Source organism: Mustela putorius, unplaced genomic scaffold (assembly GCF_011764305.1).
Source record: "Mustela putorius furo isolate JIRA1106 unplaced genomic scaffold, ASM1176430v1.1 tig00000695_pilon_pilon_pilon, whole genome shotgun sequence".
NCBI classification, from domain to species: Eukaryota; Metazoa; Chordata; class Mammalia; order Carnivora; family Mustelidae; genus Mustela; species Mustela putorius.
The window spans coordinates 8,586,976-8,614,971 of record NW_025421447.1 but is presented as its reverse complement, the minus strand read 5'-3'; the positions used below and the strand labels follow the sequence as shown (position 1 = coordinate 8,614,971).

General features: G+C 47.8%; 1 protein-coding gene, 1 long non-coding RNA gene and 1 pseudogene across 3 annotated transcripts in view; 1 reads left to right on the top strand and 2 right to left on the bottom strand.

Moving 5' to 3' along the window:
• The first annotated feature begins 3,079 nt into the window (after positions 1-3,079).
• On the top strand, positions 3,080-4,139 carry LOC101680801 (annotated as a pseudogene).
• Positions 4,140-7,509: 3,370 nt separating this feature from the next.
• On the bottom strand, positions 7,510-15,166 carry LOC101680600. The gene is made up of 4 exons (XR_200031.3): positions 14,586-15,166; positions 13,617-13,756; positions 12,924-13,008; positions 7,510-7,825 (listed from the first exon to the last, which is right to left on the bottom strand). It is a non-coding gene; the product is annotated as an uncharacterized LOC101680600 (long non-coding RNA).
• A 1,931-nt stretch (positions 15,167-17,097) lies between these two features.
• USP43 (ubiquitin specific peptidase 43) overlaps positions 17,098-27,996 on the bottom strand; it is a 51,404-nt gene continuing 40,505 nt past the window's right edge. For both annotated transcript variants that reach the window (XM_004760172.3, XM_013060280.2), the window contains exon 15: positions 17,098-18,863. In XM_004760172.3, the coding sequence (XP_004760229.3) occupies positions 17,794-18,863 (1,070 nt within the window). In that variant the 3' untranslated portion in view covers positions 17,098-17,793. The remainder of the gene's footprint in view (positions 18,864-27,996) is intronic.

Genomic DNA, 27,996 nt, shown 5'->3' with positions numbered 1-27,996 from the left:
TGTGTGGCCAGAGCCCAAAGAAGGAATGGGATGCAAGATGGGGGTTATGCAGGATGGGTCCTCCCAATGGAAGGCTGAAGGCAGGGACAGTTGCGAGCTAACTGCCTGTTTAAAAGCTCACTGTGGATGCTTTGTGGAGAAGGCACTGTAAGAGGCAAGAGGGGAGAGAGACAAATTAGGAAGCTAGGACAGTCATCCAGGAGAGGGCTGGTGGAATATGGACCAGAGTCACAGTCACGCAGACGGGGAGAAGTAGTGCGACTTTAGGTATGCTGCGCATCTCAGAGCAAATCTGTGCCCTTTGACTGGGCTTTGCTCCCCGACTGCACTTGGCACTGGAACATGGCACTCTCTATGAATCTATTAAAGCTTAATGCCATACCTCCCATTTATACAGAGCTTCTTGCTTGAGAAAGTGGGTCAATAGTATCTTATCTGATTCTCACAGCAACTGTCTGACGCAGAAAAGACAAATATTAATCCCACCTGAAGAAGTTAAAAGTCACACAACCAGAAAGCGTCTTGCCTAGCCACTCTGATTTCGAATCTAAGCTTTCCCCCTCCCCAAATAATACACTATCCACACAAATCAAATCAATGGGTTTTCCATGGCATTGGACAAGGTAGTCCCATACTGATGAGGAGCAGAGAGTCCAAGGTCAAACTAAGTTAGGGAAATGTCCCAACACCTTCTGAGTGTATGTGGCTGGAAATATCAGATGCACACCGAAAATCACTGGATGGGAACAGGCAGGCTTTTACAAGACCAGGGGAAGTGACCAGAAGGGCGTTTGTATAAGTCCTCGAAGACGGTCGTAAGGGCATGGGAGGACACATGGAACTTGGCACGGTATAGAGAATATTAGAGCTGGAAGAGAATCTGAGGATAAGGCGATACTATTTCGTAGATGAGGTCCACACACAAGGTCTAAAGAGGGAAAAAGAAGATGCTGAGATCGGTCTGTTGAGGGGGTGAAAGGCAGGTGGGTGGGCTGGGAAAAAAAAAAAACACTACGCAAGCCGGTCAAAAGTAGCTGTGTCTCGATCCGTAAGAGAAACAGGGAGACTGGAAGGAAATAAGGTGAAGTCTACGTCAGAGAAAGGGAAGGGCAGGAAAATGGCGCTCACTGTGGGCGATCGTCACAATGTCCATACTGATGCCGGCTGGCAGGCACCGACCCCTTCGGGGAGGGTCACGAGCTTCCCGTGGACACCCACTCCTCGGCGTCACCCTCTGAAACCACAGTCTCCGCATCTTCCGCTCTCCGGCGGCCCCTGGTTTCTGCTTCTGGTCCACTCCTTTGATTGAATTATTTGTATCCTGAGACTCATCAGTCAGCCTTTTGCGTCGGATCCTTTCTTGGATCTTCCCTTCCGCCTGGTAATTCTGGAAGGGGAGAAGTTTGCAGGAAATATCTGAATTAGGGATTCCCCTTTAGTTGCCAAATAAAGTAAGAAAAATGTCTTAGCTGACCCCATGGTCTGGCCCAAAGACACCAGCTTTATTCCCCTCCAGGGCCCAGCCCCTACTCTCTAACTTGTCCAAAGACACGACGGTTTCTCCCAGACAATCCACCTTTCACAGCTTCCTTCCACCCAGAATGTCCTCCTCCTCAATCTCCACATATGGAAACCCTTGATTTGGGGGATAGGCACAGAAAGCGCACATCCATGGTATTGGCCTGACCAACATCCCACTTCCTTCTCATGTTTCTGTGACAACCCCCCCTTTCCTATCTCAGTCATGTTGTCTACAGGGGGCCAATCCCACCGCTGGAGCCAGCCACGGACCTGCTACCCAGACCCAGCATGCCGGCATACTACTTCCGGCCACAGTGTTCAAAGGTGGTCAGAGGGACTCCCTCAGGCCGGTCAAAGCCAACGGCAGGATGTTGGCTAGAACTTTCAAGGGGAAAAAATACACCCAAGCTTTTACATTTCTAGTAACAAAATACAAACACAACAGATAAATTGGCCATCTAATGATACTCAGTTTTGAAATCTATAAACCAAAAAACCCAACAGACATAATGGGAAAATCGTCACTGTGAAATATTTCAATCATCTTTACAAAAATCAATAGATCGAGTAAGGGACAAAATCGGTAAAGTGTTAGAGTACGTGAATAACTCAACAGACTTGATCCAGTACTCATCCATGGGATGTCAGGCCTAAAGAACACACTTTTTTGAGGGGAACCTGGGTGGCTCAGTCGGCTAAGCATCTGACTCTTGATTTCGGCTCAGGTCATGATCTCAGGGTCGTGAGATCAAGCCCCACATTGGGCTCAGCTGGAGTCAACGTGAGACTGTCTCACCCTCTCCCTCTGTCCCTCCCCTGACCAAGATAAATAAATAAATCTTTTTTAAAAAATACATTTTTGAAGCACACATTAAACACTAGCCAAAGAATAAAAATAAACTAAACATGATAATTTCACTGTGAAAAGTGTTGAAAAATTAAAACTTATTCTTAAACTTAGGAAATAGTATCAAAAGAACCCTTAAGTTCTTCAAAGACCATCCAGGAAGGATATTTACAATACTTATACCTAAAAGGTTGAAAGGTTAAAGTCATTAACTTGACTAGAATGCCAGCCTTTCCCAGTACAAATATGCAGGACACTGCTTGTCCTAACGGGTACAGTAAAATAAGAAAATTAAGAAGAAGTAGGAATGTTAAACTGGGAGAGACAAACTGACATTACTAAGAGGAAAAAACTAATAAAATAAATGATAGTCAACAAACTGACCAGATACAAGATCCACTAAAAAGAAAACAAACAAACAAAAAAATAATATCAAAGCTACTTAAAGTGTAATAGAGAAAAAGATGTATTTCCATAGCAATAAAATTAAAAATCTTTTTTAAAATCTGTATTTCTAAAATCTATATTTCTATTTTCTAAAATCTATATTTCTATAAAATATTTGCAAATAAATAAAAGACAGATGGCAAGACCTAGCTGAAGAAATATACAAGGACGAGGAAAAAAGACCTGCGTTAAAGAACTTAACCATGGAGACCACCAGAGGAGCTGGAAAACTCCGTCCTGGCGTACCTGTAGGCCATAACCATCATGTAACCTTGGGTAGCCATCTCAGGCCTCCTGCTACTTCTGAGGGATGCTGTAGTTTCTTACACTCAAGTGATTGGCGTGGTGGGTCACTCCATCACGCTGCCCTGCACCTAGTCAACAGCCCCTGGAGTCACTACCATGTGCTGGGGTCGAGGGGCATGTCCCATGTCCCGTTGCTCCGATGAAGTGGTCTGGACTAATGGATCCCATGTCACTGTTCGGAAGCACCCATGTTATAAGCTAAAGGGAAGCATTTTAAGAGGGAACGTATCTTTGACCATAGAGAATGTGGCCCAGACTGACCGTGGTCTCTACTGTTGCCGTGTTGAGCACAAGGGGTGGTTCAATGATATGAAACGCACCCTGTCACTGGAGATAAAGCCAGCTGAGGTCACCAGTGTTCCAAGGTCACCTAGGGTCTTTACCTCTACTTCTTCAACGCCAGCACTCACGCAGAACCTCAAGCCAGAAACTACTTCATCCTCTGCCCTGCAGACAGCAGGAACCCAGCCTACTGGGCCACGGGAAAGGAGCACAAGACAGCCCACCGGTTCACCATTGTACTCCTGCCCCACCGATGGGAATGGCACCGTGACACAGTCTTCAGATGGCCTTTGGCATAGCAATCAAACATGTGTCGCTGGCACAGAATCCGTGGACGACCACCAGTAAGGGACTGTACATCGGCATTTGCGTTACTGCTGCGGTATTGTTCACCATGCTGGTCTTCGTGATTACCAAAAAATATGTCTGCGTAAGAAACAAGCTGGAACAACTAAAGGCTCTGGGCGTTGCAGATACCCAACCTTGCCTGCATCTACATGAATGTGCTGTCATCCTTTAGAGGTGGTCTGCTTTTCCTAAAAGACTCGTGTTGTTCTTTCTGTAGCATGGCTTGCATGAACGACCCTCGGACTGGAGCTTTGCAAAGTGCAGCCAAAGTGGGCATCCGAGCAGAAGACAATATCTACATTATTGAGGACAATGTTTATGTCATGGATTAAGACCCAGTGGCCCTCTAAGGATTTATATCCTTAACTGAGGGAGACAATGACAAGATACCACCATGTCAGAGTTCTTGTAAGCCCTAGAATGATTTTTCAGTTAATTTCCAATGATAGTCCAACATGTCAGTTATATTGGGTAGAGTGCCTGGTTCATCTGTGTATAGTCACCCTCATTGGCCATAGAGTCCTAATTTTTTATGCTAAAACTTAATTCACTATTTCTCCCAAATGTGAACACGTTATAATTACATATTCTCTTTGGATCATATGAACCTTATCTCCATCAAGAATGCTCACCAGTGAGGGAAGAGCTACCACTTTGGTCACCAAAGCGGTCAAGAAAAGCAGACTAGCAGTTAAAATCAGAAGATCTGATGTGGGACTTAAAGGACTTCACTTGGAAGCAGTTTTGTGATAATCTCTTGTTTTTTACGTTGTAACTCCAAATGTTAACATTTCTTAGGTTTGCCGAGGCTTTCAAATCACAGGGGTACACAGGTGTTTATTTCCCCCATGGGGAAATAGAAGTGAATATGATTTCACCACTACAGGTCAATCTGATTTCGCATGGCTCTGGAAATACACAGTATTAAAAAGGTTTTCCCTGGACCCGGGGTGGGTGTTTTAGCAGTTAGAAGAAACTAGGGTAGGGAGTGGACCAAGTAGATACCAGGGAAAGAAAATCAGTTGCCCCGGTGATTTATTGCATGCTATTTCTGCTACACCAGTTCCACAGTTCCAAGCATTTGTATACATGATTGTCATGCTCTCTGAACTAATTTTTAGAATGAGGCAGGGCAGAAATAAATAGAAGAAAAAAAGGGAAAAGGCTAAAAGAAATAGAAGAAAAAGAGGGAGAAGTTTAAAAGGCTTCCCGCTTTAGAAAAGTTATTTTGCAAAGGTAACAGTGTTGTTTGAGAATGTTACTAGTTTCAATCAATATTCTAAATTGTCCTCAGGTAACTTTAATTTTTTACAGTTCTGGAAAGATGAAGGGTGTTTTTTTAAATAGTAAAAACAGTTCCAGTACTATTCCTTTCTTTCACGGTTCAGTTAAATTTTTGGTTTTTCTAAGAGTTAAGCAAAGGCTAATGGTGAGGATATCTTTAGTCACTAGAAGCTTTGCTACATGAACAGTTAAGGAGGCTGGGTATTAATTTCAATCTGAGTAGACCTTGAAAGAAGTCCTGCTTAGGGTTCAGAGTTACTCCATAGTGGTCTAGGAGGGCAGGATGTTTGTTTATTTCTTTTTTTTTTTTTTAAGATTTTATTTATTTATTCGACAGACAGATCACAAGCAGGCAGAGAGGCAGGCAGAGAGAGAGGAGGAAGACAACATCTTTGGCTTTGGTCTGTGGGGTTCTAGGACATGGATAGGACCTCCAAATAAAGGTTATATGGGCAAATAGGATTTTTAAACATGTTATATTGGATTTTCCAAATGATCTGGCCCAAGAAATTTATTGTTTAAACTGTAGTGTTTTTCTTTTAAATTCAAAATAACATGATAAACATGGAGATTTCAGATTAAAGCCTAGATTTGTAGCTTCTCTGGAAAGACCTGGCAACACTGGATGGCATTCCTCCATGGTCAGGGCCCCATTAAATGGTGCTATTACCATCCCCTTCCCCGGCACCCAGTCCCCGCCTTTCCTGCACATATACATTTGTCCTTTGCTCTGTGACTGGCACTTTGAATTTCTGACAGCTCTATTCTCCATACCCTTCTTGGAGATTTATGATGGCACATTAAAAGTTCTGAGAGTCTGGTTCATGTTACCCAGCATTTCCAAAACTTACTTGAAACCCATGAGCACAGTGACTACCAGCCTACCCAGTAACATTCCGTGAAACAGTATGTAAGAACATGTGGGGAAGGAGGTGGTACACAGAATTAGGACTAGGACCTGAATTCTAGTCTTACCTCTTAACAGAAACACTGGATGACATTAGGGTGAATCTTGTTGCTGGCATTTTCTAATCTTATCTTGCATAATTATTCCCATAATTGTATTGATGTGTAGCAGTAATTCCAACGACCTGTTACTTCTAGTCTTTGGAAAGTGGAAAACACTACAGAAATGCAAAGAGCTTTTTGGGTTTTATCTTTGCCTTTTCTTTTTTTTTTTTTGGTCGAGTTTGCAATAATAGATTTAGCCTTAGTGCTCAGTAAATAATTTCAGTGTGTTGCATTCATATGTTTTTTGCTATAGGGTACTTTTTTGTGGAGAGCAGGAGTAATGTATCTTTTTTGGAAAAGTTGATACTTGGTCATTTGGCTAATTTTATGCTGTAGAAAAATGTGTATTGTAGAGGATGAATAGGTGAGAAGGGAGGAAGGGGAGGTATTTAGTTAATACTTAATTCCCTCCTGTGAGTATATCCATCTTGTAGAATGTATTGAGTTTTGTTTTCAATCCTTCAAGACAATTGAGGTTCCATTTTCCACAGTCTATCTTGGGACTTTAGGACACTGGTGTAAGTAAGATATTTAAACTTGAGAAATTCTGCACGTCTTTAAGGAGTAACAGAACCAATCTTTTCACTAATTGCTAATCACCTTAGTGATTATCTTATAATTTTATGAGTACATGATAGTATGAGGGACTCTTTGTGACTAGTTTCGTTTGTGGGTACACATTAATAAAAGATATTTTTGTTTTCAAAAAAAAAAAGAACTTAACCATGATTATGACTACAAACACATCAGAATCACTGGGATAAAAGGAAATGTCCATCAGTAGGGGTTTAAAAACTCACAGGTACCTGAGCCCTATAGCGCACAGAGCACGAGTTGGAAGGAAGGAGGTGTGTCCATCCACACCAATAGGGAAACATACCCCAGCCCTACTGTTGAACTACAGAAGCAAGTTGCAGAAAAGCAATTGTGGGAACACACAAACGGACCAAAATTACATGCTTTTTCCTATAAAAGCAATGCATAAGAGAGATGCGGAAGGAAACATTCCAAACAGATGACAAGAGTTACTTCTGGGGAGGGTGATGAGATTCACATAGGGCCAGGAGGAAGGGGCTGATTCACTTAGATTGTATACAGTTTGTAAATATACTATGTCATTTTAAAGCAAAACAACTGCTCAAAATATGATAATTACATAATACAGAATTATACTTAAGGAATCACAACGTGTGGATGACAGTATCCCCGTACCTTGCAAATGGAAGGCAATAAACATTTATTAACCCATCAAAAGATCTATTAGTCTTTAATGAAGACATTTTTTTAAAAACACTTGATTTTTAATTAATTTCTTTTTCTTAAGATTTTATTTATTTGAGACAGAGGGAGAGCCTGAGCAGGGGGAGAGAGGCAGAGGGAGAGGAAGGGCGAGAAGCAGACCCCCCACTGAGCAGGATCGAGTGGGGCTCGATCCCAGGACTCTGAGATCAAGACCTGAGCAAAGGGCAGACATTTAACTGACTGAGCCGCCCAGGCATCCCTATAATGAAATAATTTTGAAATAGCTTTTCGGTTAACCAGCCAAAGAATTCCTTTGAGAGAATTGATCAATCATGAGGAAAACAGCCCTAGAAACCAAACTTCCTATCAAAAAGTGATTTCCCCCCTATCTTTTTACTTTTCTGTAATTCTTGGCTTTCTATAAGTATAGTACTTATATTTTAAAAGAAAAAATATAGGCTTTAGGTCCCTTGCCACCAATCCAGTGCTCCACATCTCACCCTGATTCTGTCCCGGTCCTTGCGCTGTGTTGGCTTTCTGGAAAACAGAAAAGATCACCCAAGTTACACTCTGCCAACTGGCCTAGGGTTATTTGCTGAGGGTGGTGTTTTTATGGTCAGTGCAGTATCTTCATAAGTCCTGAGACTTTTCCCATGTCTTACTTGTATTCAAATTTTTCCCAAGTCCCTGATTCTTTTTTTTTTTTTTTTTAAGATTGTATTTACTTACTTGAAAGAGAGTATGGAGGGAGAGGGAGAAGTAGGCTCCCTATTGAGCAGAAAGCCCAATGTGGGGCTCGATTCCAGGACCCTGAGATCATGACCTAAGCTGAAGTCAGATGCTTAATTGACTGAGCCACCCAGATGCCCCGATCCCCATTCATTTAAAAAATCAAATCTAAGGGGCACCTGGGTGGCTCAGTGGGTTAAAGCCTCTGCCTTCGGCTTAGGCCATGATCCCAGGGTCCTGGGATCGAGCCCCACATCGGGCTCTCTGCTCTGCGGGGAGCCTGCTTCTTCTTTTCTCTGCCTGCCTCTATGCCTACTTGTGATCTCTGTCTGTCAAATAAATAAATAAAATCTTTTTAAAAAACCAAACCTAAATGCCTCATGTTGGCATTCAGGACTCTTCAAAATACTGAGTGTCTGAAGCTTGTATGTTGTAAAAAAAAAAAATCCATTTACTAGACAGACGGCCATAAACAAATACACTACTACATATAGATACACACGTACACATTTACTCTCTCTCTCTCTCTCTCTCTCTCGCTCGCTCACACACCCACACTGAGCAAGGAGCATCTCAGATCGGAAAAATATCAACACAGGGTAAGTGACTGACCACTCAGGGCCATAGGTATTTCAATAGAGACTGGTAGGATTTTGACTCACCTGATTTGAATGTTTAAACATCAGTAACAACAATATTCTTCATTCAAATAAAACTATTCGGAAAGTCGGCTTCAGTTCTGTGTTGTGGACCAGCTGCTTGTCACCCCGGAAAGTCTGCCTCTCCAGACCTTGTCACCATCCTCACTGTCTTCTGTCTCTGACTTGGACCATCCTCTGCCTGTGTCTCCTTAGGACCTTGGGCTTGACAGCGGGGACCACGCCCATCATCCAGGGGATCCCCCCACCTCTCTGTCCTTAACTGACTCACATTTTTCCCTGTAAACTCCCTTCTGCCATGTGAGGGAGTGGTCTCAGGTTCCAGGGATTTGGGACATGGGAGCTAGCACGCAGCAGATCCCACGGCCTCCGCTGTGTACAGCATCCAGTGCTCCCGGGGGCTCAGGCATCTGTGAGGCCAGGAGGCGGCGTGGCCCCGGGCTCTGTACCTGGGGCGGGGCGGTGGGGGCACAGCCCTCTGCCTCATTGAGGACTTTCGAGCCTGGGTGACCGGGGAATCTACGTTGCTGATGCCATGGCCACCAAGCCATACCTTCCCTCTTCCCCCCATCCTCTGACATCCTGGGCCCCGCTGCAGGGGAAAAAAAATTACATGTGGATGAAAGGCCTTCTTGTCCCTAGACTACAACATGCATGGTTCAACAGGCCCCTGGAGAATGTGGCTGCCTCCCTCCACCTCCCAAAGTCTGGGGCTGCCCTCCGGGGTTCAAAGATACTCCTCACACCTCAGATGGGACAGAGAAGGCAGGAGAAACTTTGGCCCCCAAAATCGGGTTTTCCAATCTTTCAACACATTTAGATATACATGAAAGTCTTCCTCTACCTCTCTGTGAAATTTAGGTTTAAGTGAGTGGGATTAGATTTCATGAAAACCCGATCTGAGTGTTTAGGGCACAGTCTCCGCGGTTGAGAATCTATATACCATTCCTAGCTTGCAAGCCTCTTTCCAATTTGCAAATACACATTTAAAACACTGGAGATGTAGGGCAGCTGTGTGACTCAGTCGTTTGAGCACTGGACTCTTGGTTTCAGCTCAGGTCATGATCTCAGGTCGTGAGATGGAGCCCTGCGTCGGGCACCAGGCTCAGCAGGGGAGCCGGCTTGAGATTCTCTCCCTCCCACCACTCGCACTCTGTCCCCCTAAAATAAATGTTTTTTAAAAATAATAAAATAAAATACTGAAGATGCTTTCCCAAATGGTCGTCTTTTGCCCCCACTTGGTTATGAAAGCACTATTTTCCGCTCCCTCCATCATGGGGAGACTCTCTCCCCCCCAGATCATGTGCCCTTTCTAAGACACTACTTTAAGGCTGAGCATGGGCCCCATTCAGGATGTCGGAGACCCCTGACAGGCTTGCATTGCCCTTAACGGGCTTCTGGATTTTTCGAAGTAGTCCACAGACGCGCTCAGCCTCAGTGCTCCCTCTCCTTCCTGGTGAGGGCGCCAGGGAGCTCAGTCCTGACTGTGCTCCAGTGCTCGAGTCTACAGTGCTCGAGTCTACAGTGTCGTCCTCCTGTCCTGGGAAACAAAGAGGGACCCCAGGCTGTGGGCTTGCAGAGAAAATTCAGCATGTCAGGCGGCTGGCCTCTGCGGGGTGGAAGGGGGAGGCCCATCCCTGGCCACCGGGGATTGACTCAGAGAAGGTTCCAGAGTGTCCAGGAGGAGACTGTCCTGAGCAGTTTCACAGGGACCACTCTGACCACCCTGGTCTGAGGCCCGGCGAGGGTAAGGGATGTCCAGGCTTTTACTTTCTGGCCTTCTGTTGCTTAAGGAGCTTGACTACGTTAAGCCATGCAGGCAGGTGAGATGCACATACAGCTCCTACTTTCGAGCTCTGAGGGTCTCATGGGCCATCCCGAACGAAGTTCTGTAGGAACCCAAGCATACAGAGGAGCCAGGTGCCGGCCGGGGTGTCCAGAGGGCTCCCCAAGGTGAGGTCACGGCTGAGTTGAGGCTTGAAGCCTGCATGGGCATCTTCCAGGTGGAGGGGGGAAGTGTGTTCCAGAAAGAGAGAATGGCGAAGGGCAAGGGGTGTGAGAGCGCCTCCGTGTTTGGGAATTGGGGAGGAGAGCACGGGGAAGGGCGGGAGGAGCGGTGGCCGATGAAGACCCCATATGTGGGTCTTTGCCCCGCCTACCCTGTCTGCACTACTCCAAGATCGGTGCTCCTTCTCACTTGTCTCTTTTTTTTTTTTTTTTTTTTTTAAGATTGATTCACTGATTGATTTGGACAGAGAGAGAGCACAAGCAGGCAGAGCAGCAGGGAGAGGGAGAAACAGGCTCCCCGATGAGCTGCGATGGACTCGAGGCTCCATCCCAAGACCCTGGAATCAATGACCTGAGCCAAAGGCAGATGCTTAACCGACTGAGCCCCCCTAGGCGTCCTCTGATTTTTTCCTAATGGTGTTTATTGTTCTTTTACGACGATCAAATGTACGAGGCCCCTTCCCACTATCAAGTTACCTACAAGATGATGTTAACAGGGATCCTATCTGCGATTTTATTTACAAAACCACATTGTGGATTTGCAAATGAAAAGGTGTCAAATATCCCACCCGTGTCCGCGTGTGTCCCTGTGGATGCGTGCAATGGTTCACTGTGGTGCCTGGTACTTCTGGGTCAACTCCAGTCCCCACAGCAGACATAAAGAAAACGGTGAAAGTTGTAAGGTGTTACAATGTTCGCAGTGAAGCACCGTAGGTGCTGGTAATGGAAATGAAGTTGAAAACCAGACGTGGGCGGGAACTGAACAGCTCAGGGGACTGGAAATGCACAGAGCCTGGAGTTCATGCCCATAGGGTCTCCTTAAGCCTTTGCAGGGTTAGGGGAAGGGCACCTGCATAAAGATAGGACCCATGACAGGTGCCCTGCTCATCCAGAAGAATCCAGAACATGGGACTGGGAAAAACACAGCTGGTACCAGTTATCAACACATTGCCTTCTAATGCACACTTCATTATCTGCTCTGAACAGGCATTTGGACCTTCTAAAATCTCTTTTTCCAGCTGGCATGACGCTAAGTTTTGTCAGCAGAGGACATTGGAGAGGTGTTGCGGAAAGAAGGGACTTCTCCTTCTAGTTCTTGCTGGTTCTCTTAGCACATAGATGTCTTCTCAGTGCTGGGTATGCGTGGTAGCCAGCAGCCCCCAAGAGCCTTCCTCAGCACCCCCTCTGGAGGTTGCACTGGTGTGCCTCCCGGGGGGCCCCTCCTGAGAGCAGCTTTCCTGCATACCCTCGAGGCCACATTCCCATCAAATTTTGCCAGGCAGTATATTTCTCTATATTAAACTTGTCTGAATTCCCCTGTGGTTTCTGTCTCCTGGCTGGGCTCCCACAACGCATGGCAACAAGATCGGGGACCGAGCACAGGTATGGTTCTGTCACTCTGGGACCCAGCAGAAGATGCTGGGCACACAGACAGCAAGTCGAGGAGTCGTCTCCTTTCATCCTTCCTGGAGACACAGGGTCCTGGTGGGGAGCTGAGGAGAAGGGCTCCCTCAATTTTAAGAGAGAATTAAGTACGTCCTATGTCCCCCTTGCCACAACTGAAGCCTGTCCACTGAGCACGTGTCCCCAGCTGAACTATTTTCCTGCATCCTGAACTTTCTAAATCTTGCCTTAGGTCTTATGAAGCTCACCTCGATGAGAAGGTAAGAGGCATAATAAAAACAAAGACCCGCGTAGCATTTTTATGGGCTAGGCACTCTCGTGGCTCTTTCAAAAAAGTATGATCCTTACAATAACCCCGCGGGGTACGCCATCCGTGATGCTCCACCATCATCCTCGAGCTACAGGGGAGGGATATGCCCAAACTGCAAATCTGGTAAAGAACAGATCTGGTCACAGACTCCAGAAAGTTTGGCTCCAGAACCATTTTCCAGTGCCATCAAAGAATTATCAGAGTTTGAAGGACCCTTCCCATTGCAAGGACCTCCTTCTGGATTTTGCATATAACCACAGTCAGACCAGGGAGATGAAGTGACTGGCTTGAGGCTTCGTTGGTCAGTGTGTGACTGGTTCTAAAACTCAGACCAGCCATGTTTCCGGTTGAAGCTCTCTTGAGTCGTTCTTCGACTCCTCGATGCTGTCTGTAAGCCCTGCTACTTTTCCCCCATATCGTGAGCCTCTTCCCTTTACCTAACTATGCCTTCCTCTGAGCTGCCTTTATCTGCAGAAGAATCTCGAAGGAACTCGTTTTGGCAAAGCTTCCCCAAGAGGCAGCTTACCGTATTTCCACTGCACTTGAGGGTCAGAGACCTGCCTTGAGGCTGCTGTGGATGCTTCTATTTGAGGTGGCATCGTCCTCAGCTCCTGAAAAAAGATGAAGTTGTGGGGTCAACTTTGTGAGGTTGCCGCGGGGGCAAGACATCCATACACAGGCCATGAGGCCTAATTAATAGCAAACTCTGAATTTGAACTTGGGTCCTCTACAAAAAGGCTGTTGGTCACTTGCACAACTCTATTTGTACTTCCCATCTAGGGATGGAGAAAAGAGTGTGTCACTACCTGACAGATGGGTCAGACCACTTTTTTGACAGTGGAATGTTCTTTAAATTTGATCTCTCCCACCCCTGTGATTTAGACATTAATGGGGCTGTTCATGTGCTCGCTGGACCGAATTGGAGGGCCCTTGATCAATGAGCAAAGACATGGGAAGAAGGGGAGAAGGAAAAGGTAGAAGGGGAGAAGAAACAGAGGTGTTGGCTCAGGTGGAAAGTAAATGGAGTAAGAGAGCAATATTCCGGGGGCCCACGGCAAGGGCCTTGAGCTGATCCGTCTGCCAGGATTCCCATCTTAGGCCAAGAGCACCTGCACTTCCTTCTGGAGGGTGAGGGCATGCTCAGTCTGTGTAGCTTGGCTGCCTAGGTCTGATGAAGGAGTGTGTGACACGGCCCCAGCCACCAGGATGCCCCAGGCACCTGCACGCCAGTCCATTCAGATCCAGCCTATCAGGGGGAATTCTGGGATGTGGCGAGAAGGACAGGAAACGACTATGTCTGGAAGTCCTTTGCTTGAATAGCACCTGCTGGCCATGACCCGGCACGTAGGGTTGAACCCCCTGAAAGAAAGTAGAATTTTGGGTAACGTCACAGAGATTTCAGGAGCATGACTCCTGGTATATCTCACAGATTTGCCAGCGGACTCGTCAACATCTCGGTTTGGAACACTCCCCGGGTAAGAACTGCCTGGGTTCGGCCAGGGACAAAAATAAATATGGCCCCTGAATGGGCTGGAACGGCAGACAGGTGAAGTTCCAGGATCTCTAAAAACGGAGTCAACTTTAGTCCATTTCTAAGGCAGTGGAACAGGTTTTCAAACCTCCAGAATCGATTATACGTCAATGCAAGTATTTACCTGGCCTGTGAATGTCTCCTGCTAGCCCTCTTGGGATGTACCCTCTGTCACCCTCCGATACTGTAAACCAGCTTGTTCCGAGGACTAGGAGGACCTCTGGTTCTCAGAGCACGACTGACTGGGATCGTCTCCCGGCAGCTCAGAGTCCTTGTAACAGGGATTAACTAATGTTTGCTAACTAGCTCCCTCTGTACCCTCAACCACCCGACGGATCCTGTGCTGTTGTTATCCTCACTTCACAGAGAAGGAACTCAAACCACAGCAGAGCAAAACTAACTTCCTAAACTCAAACAGCCAGACAGGGGCTGGGAACGCCAGGCAGCCCGGCACCAGGGTCTGGTCTCTCAGGGTAAGTCAAGACTCAGGTCCCGGGTCACGGAGGATCTGGTTCAATGTCCGGCTGGGGCCCCCGACTGGCTGCTCAGACCATCTGAGAAGTGACTCAGGTCCGTCCGGTCCTCCAATCGGTCCAAAGTCTCGTGTTCTCTAAGTGAGAATCCCCAACCGCAGTGCTCTGGTCAGAGTGGAATTACCCTTAATCTTCATCCTCCATCCTGTCAAAGACACCGAGCCCGTCTTGGTCCTGCACCACAGCCTGTTATGTTTGTGTCCGATAGGGGACTGCAGGAAAACATGTGACCACAGAAACCTTCAGGATGTCGACCCCCGGGCTCTATTGTGACCTCGTCATGATGTCACAAGTGATGCGGGTGTCACTGTCGAGGTATCTGGGGTCCAGACAGGGTCACGAAGATGAACGTTCATCTACGGCATCATAACAGACAGCCACAGATGGGAGAACATTTCAGAATTCAGCAATAGAGAGCCAGAAGTGGATCTTTACAGGGGGAGTTATTTCGAATTCTCCACACCTAGGTTTGGAGCTGGGGCCCCTCCGACCCCGTGTTTCTTTGACCACCTTGGCGTTGTTTCTTTGGTGGGGCTGATTTGCCGCAGGCAGGTGTCAGTCTAGAGTCCTTTTCTGCACAGCTCAGAGACCGGGACTCGGAAGGGAGTGTGACTAGCCTATTTCTACCATGAATGCAGCGATTACACACACCTTCTTAACCTATTCAGAGTAGGGCTCTCATTAGAGACCCCTTTTTATTTAAAAGATTTACTTACTGTAGAGAGAGAAAGAGCACAAGTTGAGGGGCAGAGGGGGCGGGGGAGGGAATCTCAAACAGATTCTGCACTAAGCGCAGATGCAGGGCTCAATCCCACAACTCTGAGATCATCATGACCTGAGCCCAAATCAAGAGTTGGACACTTAATCAAATGAGCCACCCAAGTGCCCCGAGACTCTTACATTGTCCACTCAGAAAATTGGGGTCTGGAGAGGATGTTTGAAGGATCGATAAAGCTCACAGGAACCCATCAATTGGAGTCGATGAACCCATCAGTTGGAGTCAATGCCTCCAACTTTGTCCAATTTACATTAACTGTGACTTCCAAAATAGGGTGCTACAGCTCGGTTTCCCTCAGAAATTTCGCACACTTGTTAAAGAATAAGAAAACAAGGCTTAAGGAGAACAGACCAATTTTCCTGGAAGGAAAACCATTAAATTGAAATTCATTCTGGAAAGATCAAAATCCTTTCCCACTTATTCTCACAGCCTTTCTTGCCAGGTTCCTATAGAGGGAAAAGCAGGCTCAGGGAAGGGGACACCGAGGGGTCTCGGGCATCCCCATGGAAGACCTGGGATGGCAAACATAGCTACCAAGGTCCATGTGTCATCTTCTCTTACTAAACCTCCAAGTCTGGCATCCAGGGAAAACGCTCCAGCCCGTGACGCATTACGGACACCACCACTAACACTTGGGACCTGCTCATGGTATCCAAGGGGATCCCAAAAAGTTGAGACCTTCTAGGGGAGAAACCAAGAGGGTACACATGAGTCAGCACCCAATCCCCAAGAGGACTGAGGAAGGGAGACTGACCTTAGAAGGGCATGGGAGCCAAAGATAACAAATGAGCACCACCAGAGGAGGAAAGAACTGGAAATAGCAGGATTCCCAGACTCCCCGAGCCCAAGACGACACGTGTGGTGCATGTTGCCAGAGACTTGCCAACTCCACACTTGAGAACCTCGATGCCTTTTGAAATGCAAGCGCACGGATCTACTGGCCTCTATGTCACCCTGTGGGGCCAAGTGGCTGGGTCCTCTCAGCTCTTCCTATTTTGGAACTGTGGTTCAAAGCAGTCTTTCTCGGGCCACCTGGCTGGGTCAGTGGTTTAAAGCATCTGACTTGATTCCTGCTAAGGTCATGATCTCAGGGTCTCAGGGTCATGGGATTGAGCCCCTGGTTGGGCTCCGCACTCAGTGGTGTTTGCTTGAGTATTTCCCTCTCTCTCTGCCCCTCCCCCTGCTCACTCTCTCTAAAATAAATAAAATGTTGAAAAAAAAAAGTCTTTCTCACTAGGGGGGAAAAAAAACCTTCTTTCTTCCTTAAGGAAAAAAATAAAAGTAGCTGAGACATACTAATGAGTCACACGATAGGTATGAAGAAAACTTAATTTCTGGAGTCTAATGTCTTGTACAACTGGTTCCCATCGGAGAGGAAGTATTTCTAGAAAACAGACTAAGTACAGACCCAGGGTCAGGCGTAGCAGCTTCCCAGTAAGAATTAGTGACGGGATATTTGTCAGAGCAGCTAGAAAGGAGAGAGTAAAGCTCAAGGAAACGGGATGGTCGGCTACCAGTGTATGGGGAAGGCTCAGACTCTCAGACCTTGCAAGTACGAGTCCTCCAGATAGAGACTTGAGGGGACTCCCATTTCTTTAAAGAGAGCAAAGTCAATTTATTTAAAATTTCAGACACAACTCAGGTCACTACTTTGATATCGACAGCACGGAGCCAAGCCGGCACAGCGGGAACAGAACAAGATCACTGGTAGGGGTGCCTGGCCAGCCTCAGGCAGCTCTTGATCTCAAAGAGTTGTGGATTCGAGTCTCACACTGGGTGCAGAGATAACTTAAAATTATAATCTTTGAGGGGAAAAAAAGATCAGTTGTTAAATGTGAATAACTCAGAGAGCCGTCTGCATGTTTCACCAATGGGCTTTTATTAAAACTGTATATAGATCTCATACTTAATTTTTTCTTAAAGAGAACTTCTATTCCTAGTATCAAAATAGTTCTTTTTTTTTAAATACTTGAAAAACAGTAATACAATTATGTTGCTATATATTAAATATCTTCCTATGATCTCAATCACTTCTGTTCCATCTCTCCCCGAATCCTGCCTGACGGATTTTGGCATCTTGAAGGCTTTATCCCAGAGAAGCATTAGAGATTTGAGAAAGAGAAGCCTGTGGCAAAAACTGATTTGATGTCTTAGGCTCCTATTTACGAGGCTTCTCTGCAGGGTTAGATGCTGTCTAACTGGGCCACATTGCAATCTCTCTCCCCAGTATGTCCTCAGGCGGGGGAATTAGGGAAACAAATCCCTTCTTGCCCTGAACCGGTAATGTTGACTCAACAGCACCATCTCGTGGCTGACGCGTATGAAAGCACCCAACGGTACAGGAAGGTATTTGGACATGCTATGTTGGAGATCTAGAGGTGGGGACCAAAAAAAAAAAAAATTTTTTTTTTTTTTTTTTTTAAATTTTCAGGGGTCACAAGACAACTGGCTTCCAGAAAGCCCACTCTTGACACAAAAGAAGCTTCTTGCAGCTGCTCTGTTTCGAGCTCACCAGCTTGGTGGGGGCTGGGGTGGAGGGGACTGGAACACACCATCAAAAACTGGACTCAGGTAATGTTTTCTTCCGGCTTAAAGAAAGGGTGTGGTATTTCACCTTCTGCAAGGTGCCAACAGGAGTGTGGTCCCCGGGAACTGTCCTCTGTGACGGGCCCAGGGCACTGGCCCTCGTGGGCCTGCCAGCTTTGCGAGGGACGCGCAGAGAGCTGGGTGCTGACCAGACGTCCCTCTCCAGGCAGCTAGCGGACACCCTGGCCAGGCTCTCTCGGATCTGGAAGGAAGGCGAGGAGCCTCGGGTGTGCTCATCCACAGCCGGGCTCAGCCTGCTGCTCGCCAGGGACACTGGGGATGCCCGGAGGGCCGCCTCCGCCCTGTTATGCTTGTGCTCTTTCTTCCAAAACACAGATCTCAGCAAGGTGAGGGTCCCCTGTGGGAATCTGTCTGCCTCAGGGTCTCTGGCCTCCACGCTGGCCCTCATCCTGGCTAAGGTATTCTGGCGGTTGTCTGTGATGTTTCTAGGTAACACCGCAGGGCCCAAAGGCTCCTTGGTCGGGGAGGGTACCCTGCTGTGGCTCCCTGCCTGGCTACTTCCATTGCAGTTCGCGGTCTTCTGGCCCTCGGGCCGGGCTCGTTTCTCAGTCCCCACTGAAGGCATCACCATGAGGGGCAGGTCAAACTGTCTGGGGAGCCTGATCTCCTGACTTTCATGTTCCTTGGCTTTCCTTGAGTTCAGACCATCTGGGACTCCGGGGGCTGCAGAGGGGCTGGCGTGGCTCGAGGGGCAGGGCATTCCAGCCGGTGGCCTCTCAGTGGCTCGCCCACCCTCTTCGCCCTGAGCAGAGCTGGCAGCGTCCGACTTCACATCCTCGCCGGCAGCACCCGTCAACAGCGGCACGATGGACTGGCTCGTGGATCGGGGCCTCCGCCTGGACTCCAAGTACTCCACCAGCTCAGCGGATGCACCCAGGGGTTTCTCCCTGGGTCTAAAAGACCATCGGAGGGGCATGGTCTTGAAGGGCCCCTGTTTGGCTCTGGAAGGGGTGGGCTCCTTCATGCTGATGCTTCGACCTCGTATGCCCCGTACCAAAGGCTTGGACGTCAACCCTCCTGAAAGAGACACCAAGAACATCAGTGCCCAAATTTCCCTCCAGGTGCATTGAGTGACTATGATGCCTGGCGTCGACCAGACATGGGTTGAGATCTCTGATGCATCAGGCAGCACTGGGGTCGGGGACACATCAGCACATAGGACCCCAGGGTTCTAGCTCTTGGGAGCACTCATGTGTGCACCTGCTGTCCCATGGAATTCATTTACCTCTTCGAAGCCACTGGGCAAGCCAGTGCCAAAAAAGGGAGCTACACGCCCAAACAGCCCAGACTCCAGGTCAAGCCCAGTCTTGGAGGAATCTAGTCCTACGGCAGAACATCATTTTCATTTATAGCTGAGTATTTGCACAAAGCAGAATGCTCAGCAAAAGTCCCTCCTCTTCCAGATCAAACTAGGTGCTTGTACTTTTCAAGTGCGAGACTCTCAGATATCCTACCCTGGGCTGAAAAATAAATCAAATGCGCATTGAGTTTTATCAGAGCTACCACTTACTGTCTTCCCTGTGTGTTTCGCAGCACCTGTCTGTAGTTGGAAACACATTTTTGATGTGTGATATGAAATGAGAATCTAGAAAAACCATGTGATCCCACTTGCACATGTGTGTGCAATAAACACTAAAGTGACAAGGCACCAAGGGGGCGCTGGGATGCTGTGTGTGGTTGATTTTCTTCTTAATTCTTTCCTAAATCTTACTGTTTCTAAAGGGAATACACAGATAACCATGGCTGTATATTTTTTCTTAAGAAACAGTTATGAAAATAATTCCCTTGACAATGGCATCAAAGGAATAAAATACTTAGGAATTAACTGAAGGGGTGAAAGACTTGTACAACACTACAAACATTAAGAAGAAAGAAGTTAAAGACAGAAATGAAAGACATCCCATGTTCATGGATTCAAAAGCTTAATATTGCTGAAATGATATTACCCAAAGCAACTGATCTACAGCATCAGCCCAATCCCCATCAAAATCCCAATGGGGATTTTTACGGAGATCAAAAAAGTCCATCCTGAGGGGCGCCTGGGTGGCTCAGTGGGTTAAGGCCTCTGCCTTTGGCTCAGGTCATGATCTCAGGGTCCTGGGATCGAGCCCCACGTCAGGCTCTCTGCTCAGCAGGGAGCCTGCTTCCCCCCTTCTCTCTCTGCCTGCCTTTCTGCCTACTTGTGATCTCTGTCAAATAAATAAATAAAATCTTTAAAAAAAGAAAAAATCCATCCTGAAATTCATATGATGGAGTATTGAGCAACTTCCACAGCCAGTCCCAACATGATTTCCCCGCATGAGGAGCTCAGAAGGGTCGAAACCAGAGAGAAAGAGAGTGAACAGGTAGCGGCCAGGGCGAAGGGAAGGGGAGGGTGTCACATTACTGTGAAATGGACAGACTTTCAGATCTACAAGATGAAAAGAGTCACGGGCGTGGATGCGAACACCCAAAATGTGTGCTTAAAATGGTCAAAAGGATCAACTTCGTTCTGTGTATTTTAACATAATAAATGCAAAAAGTAAAGCAACTCGCAGTCATTGGTCACTGAACCATTATACTGCCTTGGCTCATCCACAGCCGGGCTCAGCCTGCTGCTTGATGTCCAAGATGCCTGTCATTGTGAAGGGGGGGAAGCTTCACCCGCACGAACCACACGGTGCAGGGACAGTCACATGCATTTCGAAGATCTGACGTCAACCACACAGCCTTTGGCCCACAGCCGACACACACACCGGTGAGCATGAGATCAGCCCTACCCCTCCTCCATACAACACCCCTGTTGTCAGCACAGCCAACTGGGATGAACTCGAGGCAGAGGGACCCAGGGTTCTCAGGGGACCGGCGAAAGCTCAGGGAGTGCTGGCTCCTGGGGAAGAGGTGATGGGAAGGCAGAGCCCAGTGCCCACTGGTGCCTGGAGGGGTATGACAGCATCTGAGGCTCCTGGGGAATTTTACCTGCCCTGGACCGTTCTGGTGGCTTTTAATAATTTTTTTTTCACATGGTATTATTTTCTTTAAAGCATTTCCTCAGATCGGTCAGCAAGAAACATAATGTCGCCCAAAATAGCTTACAGCTTCAATTTCGATGGACCCTGTTGCTCCCCCCATTAAGTTCCCATCCTGGGGTCTGAGACATGCATGTTTTTTGCCCACAACCCTGGGAAGGGTAGAAAGGGAAGCTTTTATTTGGAGGACAAAACTGTGACTTTCAGCTTTTCAGGACAAGAGGACACAGCTGGCAGCCTGGCAGGTGGTTTGGCAGTGCGGCCCCTCTTCCTGGATGAAAGGCTGGGGGCCTGGCCCGTGTCACCCCTGCAGCTCCCTTGCACGGGGACTGCAGATGCCCATGCGAGCCCTTCCTCCTCTTTCTCCAGACGGCAGCAGGGGAGGCACAGTGGGTGTGGTATACAGACAGAAGGGACAAGAAAGAGCCCATGCTGATGCTTACTGTTCACAGAGCTCTCCCTTCTGGGGGAGGGGAGGCAGCTGCTCCTGCTCGTCCCTGGGGGGACCTCCTGGAGACCGGGAGCTGGAGGCAGAGGTAGCGTTCAGAGATGCCCAAGTGAGGGCTCTTCCCCACCCTGGAATTGTGGCCTGTTCACACTTGGTCAGCTTGGGAAGCAGGAAGGGCCTAGAGCCTTAAGCCACATGGAAGACGTAAGTAGTTAAGTCCTTCCTGAAGGATATAGAAACCTGCCTGATGGGCTTCCCAGGTCCCACGAGGCCTCCTCACACAGATGGTGGCCGTGGCCGGGCAACTGGAGGGCACAGCCCCCGCCTGCACCATGCCTCTGGGAATGACAGATGCTGCCCTAGGAAATGCCCTATCTGTTCCCCTGTGACTCTGTTTCCTCGGCTAATGAAATCAGCATCAGTCTGACCTCCTGATGCGTGCTGTGAGCAGGGGCGGGTTCCACCCAGCCATCCTTAGTCCCATAAAACAGGACCAGCCTCCGGGTCCACTGGTCTCAGTCTGTGCAAAGATTTCCACTGTGCCTCTTAGAGCCACCCCCTGACGCAGTCAAGGGATACGTAATGAGAGCCTGCTGGGTGCCAAGGGCTATTTCCGGTGCTGGGAATACAGCTGTGGGAAAAAAAGCCCAAAGTGCCTGTCCCTAAGGGGGTTTGCCAGAAAGCAACAATGTTTGCTATGGTGGAATATAGTGCTGAGAGCTATGACAAAGAATGAGGGGGTGTAGTGTGGTCAGCGACAGAGGAGTGAGGAGAGACCTGAGGGAAAGAGAGGAAGAAGCCATGTGGAGACTGGGGGAAAATAGCATGCCGGCATTGGGAACAGCAAGTGCAAAGGCCCTGTGGCACTAGTGAGCTTGGTGGGTCAGAAAAGCAGCAAACAGACCACCAAGGCTATAACCAAGGGAGAAGAGGCTCTCCACTAAGGGTTCTCATCTTCTGCCCCCATCTGTATTTGGAGACCTCATTATCTCTGGTTGCAGAGGCAACCTGGGGCAAGCCTGACCCCCTGACTGTCCTCTGGTCCCCTAGAGGGTGAGGACAAGATACATGGCTGAGCCCCCTCCATCTCTGTGACTAGGCCAGGAGGATGAGGCTGGCAAGGGGAAGGGCTGCCTTGGGAGCCAAGGCTGACTGACCCTTCCATCACTCCCAAGAATGAGGGAGCCACAATGGGCAGAAACAACAAAAAAACAACAACAACCCATGGAAGGAGGTCTGGGAGTCAGAGAATAAGAATCAACAGAACCGGGACACCTGGGTGGCTCAGTTGGTTGCCAGCCTGCCTTTGGCTCAGGTCATGATCCCAAGGTCCTGGGATGGAGTCCCACATTAGGTTCCTTAGTCGGCAGGGAGCCTGCTTCTCCTTCTGCCTACTGCTCCCCCTACTTGTGCACTACACACCCCACACACAAATAAATAAATAAATAAATAAATAGAATCAACGGAACCGTGCGAACCAACAGAACAGGGCCCCAAAGAAACAGAGCCACTGGAAGAACAGAGAAAAAGAGCTCTCGGGGAGATTCACGTATAGGACAAGAGAGGGCTGAAAAAAGGTCTTCTAGGTTTTAAAACGCAGTAAATGCATTGAAGGCCCACAGGGTCACTGCTGAGACTCAAATCAGTGGCAGAAAAGATAAAGGGAAAGGAACATCTCACACCTTAGAGCAAAATGACACAGAAAAATGACAGGGAAAAGCTAAATCAGAAAATGGATCCAGGGGGGCCCACCAGGCAAATACCAGGAATTTGAAAAGTCAGATGATAATTAAAAGAACAGTTTCCCTAAAGAAAAGCTGTGTCTGCAGACGGTCAGGCTCTGGAGGTTGTAGGTTGTACATGAACGAAAACACAGACCTAGCCACATACAGGTGCAATTTCCAAATTCCAAGGTCAAAGACAGACTCGCAAATGCTTTCAGTGAGAAAGAACAAATGATTTTCAGGAAGGAAGGGAAAAAAAAAAAAGGCTTCTCACCTGCAACCCTGACATCTACAGACACTGGAGAGGAAGAATTCTAATCCAATGAGTCCTCCAACTAGCCAAGGGGCCACCCAGGCTCCGGTCCAAGGAAATACCCGTGCCTCTGCAGAGGGATGGGCGTGTCACCCACCCTTGGAAAGGACTCTGACCTAACACTGAAGATTCAGAACCCAGACCTCAAGACGCAGGAGCACAGAAAGAAGAAAGACGGGGTGCTCCGCAGAGCCTGCTGCCCATGTACCACGTACCCCCGCCGGGTCTCACGATGGGGCTACAAAGTGATGTTTGCATGTGTGGGATCTGGAAAGGCTCAGCGCTCACAGCCTGAAACCGAGGGCTGGAGCATCTCTGAGAATCTAACAGGGGAGGGAGTAAAGTGAAGGAGGGGGCTCCTAAAACAGACCAGAGGGAACTCTTAAAAGCATTTCAAAGTGCTCATTTTGGGGCACCTGGGTGGCTCAGTGGGTTAAGCCTCTGCCTTCAGTCAGGTCATGGTCTCAGGGTCCTAGATCAAACCCACATCAAGATCTCTGCTCAGCAGGGAGCCTGCTTCCTTCTCTCTCTGCCTGCCTCTCTGCCTGCTTGTGATCTCTGTCAAGTAAACAAATAAAATCTTTAAAAAAAAAAAAAAAGAAAGAAAGAAAAGAATGAAGGGACAATGAATTAGATGGAAAAGCAGGGTAGAACTTCCAGATGAAGGGAAAAAAAGGAACAAAGAGCAACATGATCAACTCAGCAAAAATAAGGAAAAAAGAAAAAACCAGTAATAAGAAAAAATTTTTTCAATGAAACAAAATCAAGTTTATGGTTGTTACTTTAAATTCTATGAATGGACACGGGGCATCTGGGTGGCTCAGTCGGTTAAGCATCTGCCATCGGCTCAGGTCATGATCCCAAGGTCCTGGGACTGAGTCCAACGTCAGGATCTCTGCTCAGTGGGGAGCCTGCTTCCCCCCTCCCTCTGCCTGCCACTCCCCCTGTTGGTGCATGCTCTCTCTCTGGCAAATAAATCAAATCTTTAAAAAAGATGTATCAATGGACTGAACGCTCCCCTTTTAGAGAAGCTCTCAATTTCTGACATTAAAAATATACAATAAAAATAATAAAACTGCAACAGTGTTTACTGAAAATCACTTAAAGTTAGCTCCAAAGGAAAAATTCATAAAGCAAAGAATAGCAAAATGATACCCGACAAATGCAAATAAAAAGAAAGAAAGTAAGGGTAGAACTAATCTTGAACAAGATAGAATTTTCTTTTTTAGATTTTATGTATTTAATTTGAGAGCGAGAGCACAAGCAGAGGGAGAGACACAAGGGAAGGAGAGAGAGGATCTCAAGGAGGCTCTCCGTGGAGCTGGACAAGAGACTCAATCCCATGACCCTCAGATCCGGACCTGAGTGGAAATCAAGAGTCGGACCCTCAACCGACTGAGCCATCCAGGCGCCCCTTGACAACGTAGAACTTAAGATGAAAAGCATGAAGCTAGATAAAGAGCCACATTATAATGAAAACAGACAGTTTATAAAGAAGACCTAACAGTAAGCAGAGGAAATATAAAGCAGAAACTATTGAAGTCTCTGGATACCTGATTAAAAACATGGCCACACAGGAAGGTTGCAATAGTTAGACTTCCTTCCTAGCCAGGCAGTCCCTGATAAAGTCAATTTAAAGACAAGGTGAAGTGAATCCCAAAATCAACGCACCTCATTTAGCAGTTACAACACAAAGCTCGTATCCCTCCAAAAGACACAACGGGCATTATTTCATGCGTACACAGAAGACAGACGAAATAATGAATGTGTACTTAACCTGGTCATAAATAAGGGAGTGCTTTTTGAAAACCACATTCTTGGGATCACAACCCATAAAATTAGAAAGAATTAAAGGGAGATATCACGTCCCCCCCAAATCATAAATGCTTGAAACTCCCAGATAACCTTCAAAATGGAAATAAAACCCAGAATAACACAGTCTGGACCGGTAAAGCATGATAAAATGAAAAGCAAAGTCTCCAAGGCCCAATAAAAGCCACAGGGATAATTTACCATCAGAAGCATGTCTGCTGAAAGGATGAAATCCCAGGGCCCCTTTCTGCATCGGGGCGGGGTTGGGGATGGGGTGGGGGGGACTTCTGCGAAGGGCCCCAGCCGCTGTTTTTCACAGGGTCTTGTTTGTTTGTTTGTTTTTTCAATAAAATTTGCAAAAGTAAGGTGTTTTCACATCCTCCCTTTTTTTTTTCAAAAGATTTTATTTGTTCTATTTATTAGACAGAGAGAGAGATCACAAGTAGGCAGAGAGGCAGGCAGAGAAAGGCTCCCCACTGAGCAGAGAGCCCGATGCAGGGCTTGATCCCAGGACCCTGAAGCTGAATCCACTGAGCCACCCAGGTGCCCCATCACATCCTCCTTCCTGAAGAGCTTCTCCCTACACCGGTCCCCAGTGACAGAAGTTATAGTTCCCACAAAACTTGGGTCCATCGCTGTCGGTTAAAATGCACTTAGGGTGCCTGGGTGGCTCAGTCGGTGAAGCATCTGCCTTTGGCTCAGGTCATGATCCCAGAGTCCTGGGGTCAAGTTCCGTGTTGGGCTACCCACTTGGCAGGGAGCCTGCTTCTCCCCCTCCCTTTGCCATTCCCCCTTGCTTGTGCTCTCTGGTGCACTCTGTCAAATAAATAAATAAAATCTTAGAAAAATAAATAAATGGATTAAAATGCCTTTTGAAATCTAATAGTATAGCTACTGGAAAGACAGAACTCCCCAGCTGTCCATGTTCCTCTCCAGAGAACCTGAATATTCCTTTTGACAGTGACAAAATTCTCCCCCAAACCCACAGGGACAGGGCACGGGACCAACCGCCAACGAAACCTGTATGCTGGAGTTAGATCCTGCCCAGGCCAGAAAATAAGAAAAGAGGCTGGATTCGACTGTCTCAACAGGTTCCAAAATCCCATCACCATTTCAGTCAAACCTCAAGAGGGACCACTCCCTTCGGAAGCCAGGCTCTTGCCAAGGCCACGCGAATAAACTTGGTTTTGCAATTTACACCAGGCGGCTGTGGAGCGGGGTGTGTGTGGGGGGGGGGGGGGATTGGGGGAGAGTGTCTATATGCAGCCCTAATCCCTATTCCAAGGAGGCAAGCCGGCGACTGGTGACTTCCAAGGTTCAGCTTTCTCATGTCACCCTCCTGGAGATGCGGGTGACGAACTGAGATACCCTAGCCCTGTCTCTCTGGGGTGGGGTGGGGGGGTTCTCGAACGCTGGGCCTGACCGCTGTCTGAGCGCCAGGCTGAGAAGCCGGGCCATCTCGCAAGCTGGCCTCCCTGGGGGTGGGGGGTGGGGCAGGTGTGAAATGCCTTTTGCCCGGGAGGAGTGAGAAGTGGCCCGAGGCCCCATGGCACTGAACAGAACCAGGATGATCTATGAGCTCGCCCAAGGCTCATGCTGATGGGGATGGGCAAGCTTGGAAAAGAAGGCCTTTCTTGTTCGCCAGATGCGACCCTAAAATGTCCATCATGAGAGGGGAAGAGGAGTGCTCAGACAGGGTGAGTCCTAACATACTTCGTTAAACATTTTGCTTCCACAGAAACGCATTCTAAGGAAACTGGACAGATGTCATAGGCATGTGGGGCGCTCCTATCCGTGTTCTGCCTACTCGTCTACCAACATGCCAAACCCTGAGAAACACCGAACCAAGCCCGAACCGGAAACAACCCCAAAAAGCAACCACAACAGAGTATGTAAATTAACCATAAACGCCTCTTGCAAGGTAGGAGGTTTTGATGCTGGAAGCGGACCCATCCGCTGAGGTGGAGATGCCGGGAAGGATGGCAGCCCACCTCCCATGCAGAGGACCCCTCCTGTGTGCTCCCCGGCAAACCTGCAGGGATTTCTGGACAGTCACCAAACAACTGAAGGATCCCTCCGTCTGTAACTCGAGGTGCTTCCCTTGATGACCAAGCCGAACTTTCCAGGCCAGCCCCAGGTCCATTTCAGAACCCACGGAGAGAAGGCGGTGAGTCTCCGCACCCCCCCCAACCCATCGTGCTTGCTTTCTTCCCAAATCCCTGCTCTTGGCTTTTGACCGGAGTGAACCATCAACCAATAATGTCTGTCTGTCACTCGCTCGCTTGTGGACACTTAAACTTTTGTGTGGAGAACTTTCTGTGTCCCAGTTGGTTGAGGGTTGATTTTGTTTTGTTGTTTTGGATCCATGGAACTAAGTGGAAGAAACACTGCTACATGCAGCATACACGAATCTCATAGATTGCTGAGCGAAGGAAGCCTAGCGGGAAAGAGTATGGACGGCAGGGATCCACTGACGCCAAGTTCCCACAGGGGCCAAAGGGATCTATGGTGTTAGAAGTCAGAATGGTATCCCCTTTTGGAAAGGAGGGAGACAGTGATGCTGGAGAGAGAAAACCGGGGTGTGGGGGAGGCCCCGGACCTTTCATGTCTTCACCAGACGAGAGTTACGTGAGTGTGTACCTGTTATGATAATTCATCTGATAGACATGCGTGATGAATGCACTTTTCCGTATATGTATATCAAACTTCCTTAAAAAAATAATCTCGGGCGCCTGGGTGGCTCAGTGGGTTAAGCCGCTGCCTTCGGCTCAGGTCACGATCTCAGGGTCCTGGGATTGAGTCCCATATCGGGCTCTCTGCTCAGCAGGGAGCCTGCTTCCCTCTC